Source organism: Anarrhichthys ocellatus, unplaced genomic scaffold (genome assembly GCF_004355925.1).
Source record: "Anarrhichthys ocellatus isolate YVR2014 unplaced genomic scaffold, GSC_Weel_1.0 scaffold5607, whole genome shotgun sequence".
Lineage (NCBI taxonomy): Eukaryota > Metazoa > Chordata > Actinopteri > Perciformes > Anarhichadidae > Anarrhichthys > Anarrhichthys ocellatus.
The window spans coordinates 1-3,386 of record NW_022285581.1 but is presented as its reverse complement, the minus strand read 5'-3'; the positions used below and the strand labels follow the sequence as shown (position 1 = coordinate 3,386).

At 38.5% G+C, this 3,386-nt stretch overlaps 1 protein-coding gene across 1 annotated transcript; it reads left to right on the top strand.

The window, feature by feature from the left end:
* Window positions 1-449: 449 nt before the first annotated feature.
* On the top strand, window positions 450-3,380 carry mak16 (MAK16 homolog (S. cerevisiae); the record flags this gene model as incomplete). The annotated part of the gene is made up of 7 exons (XM_031841902.1): window positions 450-558; window positions 682-833; window positions 996-1,050; window positions 1,130-1,204; window positions 1,287-1,397; window positions 1,477-1,542; window positions 2,121-3,380. Coding segments are annotated over 7 exons (793 nt in total), but the record flags the coding sequence as incomplete, so codon positions are not given.
* Window positions 3,381-3,386: the final 6 nt, after the last annotated feature.

Below are 3,386 nucleotides of genomic sequence, written 5' to 3'. Positions count from 1 at the left end.
TATGTATATGTATATGTGTATATGTATATGTGTATGTATATATATATGTATATGTGTATGTATATATATATATGTATATGTATATATGTATATGTATGTGTATATATATGTATATGTATATGTGTATATGTATATGTATATGTATATATATATGTATATGTGTATATGTGTATATGTATATGTATATGTGTATATGTATATGTATATGTGTATATGTATATATATGTGTATATGTGTATATGTATATGTATATATGTATATGTATATGTATATGTATATATATGTATATGTGTATATGTATGTATATGTATATATGTATATATATATATATATGTGTATATATGTATATATATATATACACATATATATATATATATATATATATATGTGTATATATATATATGTATGGATGTATCCAGACATGAGGAGAGAAGGAGGAGCTGCTGAAGTGAATCACTCGCTGTAACGTGTGGTTGTGTTGTTCTGTCCTCAGGTCAGTGTTTCCTCTACATGAAGGTGATCGAGAGAGCAGCGTTTCCTGCTAAGATGTGGGAGAAGGTGAGCTTCACCTGTTCCTCTAATGTCTGAACACTTGTTTACGTTGCACGTTTAACCTCTCTCTATATATATACACATAAATACACGTGTGTGTACTTCTACTATATAACTGTGTGTCTGCAGGTGAAGCTCAGTAAGAACTATGAGAAAGCTCTGGAGATGATCGATGAGAACCTGATCTACTGGCCTCGATTCATTCGACACAAATGCAAACAACGTTTCACCAAAATCACTCAGTACCTGATCCGGATGCGCAAGCTGGTCCTGAAGAGACAGTAAGTACTGCAGTACTGCTACACAGTACTGAGAACTAGTACCGCAGGAAGTAACTGTGCTCAAATAAGACAATAAAGTGCTTTAGTTTTATTTTAATACGACTTTATAAAACGTTTTACTGCTAAACTTCCTCCTCTGACATTAAACTGTTTGTGTTTCAGGAGGAAACTAGTTCCTCTGAGCAGGAAGGTGGAGAGGAGAGAGAAGAGGAAAGAGGTGAGACACACACACACACGTCTACGCACACACACACGTTAACTCCTCCCGTTAACCGTTACCTGTTCCCCGTCTGCAGGAGAAAGCTCTGATCGCCGCTCAGCTGGACAACGCCATCGAGAAGGAGCTGCTGGAGCGACTGAAACAGGGAACGGTACGACGACCTCGTCCTCAAAGCTTTATCCACCGCCGTCCACCAGAACAGAAACAATGAAGTTGTTGTTCTGTGTTTTCAGTACGGAGACATCTACAACTTCCCCGTCCACGCCTTCGACAAAGCTCTGGAGCAGCAGGACGAGGAGAGCGAGGAGGAGGAGGAGGAGGAGGAGGAGGAGGAGGACGACGAGGTGATGAAGGTCTTCACGTCTGCTGTGTTTGAGGTGATCCGTGTGATGTCATGCTAACGAGTCTACTTCCTGTCTGCAGGACGTCGGCAAGAGAGAGTTTGTAGCAGAAGAAGAAGCGGAGGAGAGCGACCTGAGCGACTTCGAGGTAAAAACACATCAGAGGAGTCAGAGCTCCGCCTCCTGTGGTCTCGATTTTCAAAATAAAAGTCCTGCTCCTCTATAGAAACAGAACCATGATGACTAGAAGCAGAGAACTAGAACATGTCTTTAGTGCAGAACAACAATTATGATGACATCATTAAAAACACAAGTTACATTTATTTTATTAATAATAAACATAATTATTATTTAATTTATTTGAAGACGATTGAATCTATACACGATTCAAAGTTTAAACGGGTAATTTAAAAAACATTTGGAAAGTACTAAACAGTTTTATATTAAATATGTTGACCTGTTTGATGAATATTTCATATTTAAACTCGTTTAATGAAACCGTTCAGAGCTTTTAATGTGAAATTCAGAATCTGTCGTCATGAAGCTGGTTAGATTTCTCGAAGCTTCTTTTCATCTTTACGACATTAAAACATTCAACTTTAAACTTCTCGTGTGTTTTATGAAGCACTAAGTTTAGATGAGTTAAACTCTTATTATCATAACTTTATTATAATATAAAGATGAAGACGATGTTTCTAACATTGAGTCTTTTCTGTTTCTTCTCAGGACATGAACAAACTGAGGACGAGCAGCGACGAGGAGGAGCAAGACGAGGAAGAGGAGTCGTCCAGTGAGGAGGAGGAGGAGGAGATGGAGGTGGAGAGGAAGACGAAGGCCTCCGGGTCTAAAGGTAAATCTCCGGCCAGCGGCTCGGCGGTGAGGAAGAAGCGAGCGTTCGTGGAGATCGAGTACGAGACAGAGCCCGCCCCCAAGAGCACAGCCACGTCGTGATGTCACAGCCCTCTGCGGCCAATCAGACGGTGACTCTCTGCTGAGGACACGCCCCCTTATCAGGCTGCTTAATGGACACACAGGACGGATCTGACCTGGAATCAGATCAGAACACCCGAAGTGACTTTATCTTCTTCAGAATAACTGTTTTGTTTTATTAAATATTGAGTTGGTAATAATCTGTGAAAACAAAAACGGATGATGAACGTGTCAATAAATCAATTTTGGAAGAAAATGTAAAGCTGCTGGTTTTCTATATTTCTGTATATTAACAAATTGTTTATTTTAAACAATCTACCGACGATGTTAATGTGCAACGTAAAACCTGAACTAAGAAGAGAAACTTTATTTTGATGACAAAATACGACGTAAAAAAAACTGACTGAAAAACGTCAAAGCAAAAAAAGTCAATTAATTTTTTAGCACCTGTATTTTATTTTTCAATGTTTCTCAGTTCGTTATATTATTAAGTGGGAATAAAGATTTATGTAAAGATGTACTTTTAGTTTTTAGAAAATATCTCAGAGTAAATTAGATTAAGTGATTATATGTTGGAGGTCAAAGGTCACTGACCTGTGATAACTAAAGAGTTCATATGTTCACTATCACATACAATAATTCACACGTTCACTATGACAGAGTCTCAGGATGAAATGAAGTGATAACATGATTGTTGGGGGGAAAAAGGTGGCCATTCTAATTAATACCTATACTACGACTTTGACACGCCAATTGTTTTGCACTAATATTTAGAATGCAGTGCTTTCGTACCTCTGCACTGTTATTACCACTCAAACTCCACCAATGCCCCTAAAACTGACTAACAAACGTGTCCCTTCATGTGCTTTATTAGTCCGATCATTCTAAAGCCAGTATTAACTTAAACAAAAGTACTGAACGCGGTACAAAACATTTGTCCTATTCTCTCCAGAGTGGTTTGGACTGAAGGTGCAGATGAATCTAAAAGAAGCACATCGAGTCATCGGCACGCACACACACGCGCACACACACGCGCACACACACACACACACACACACACAC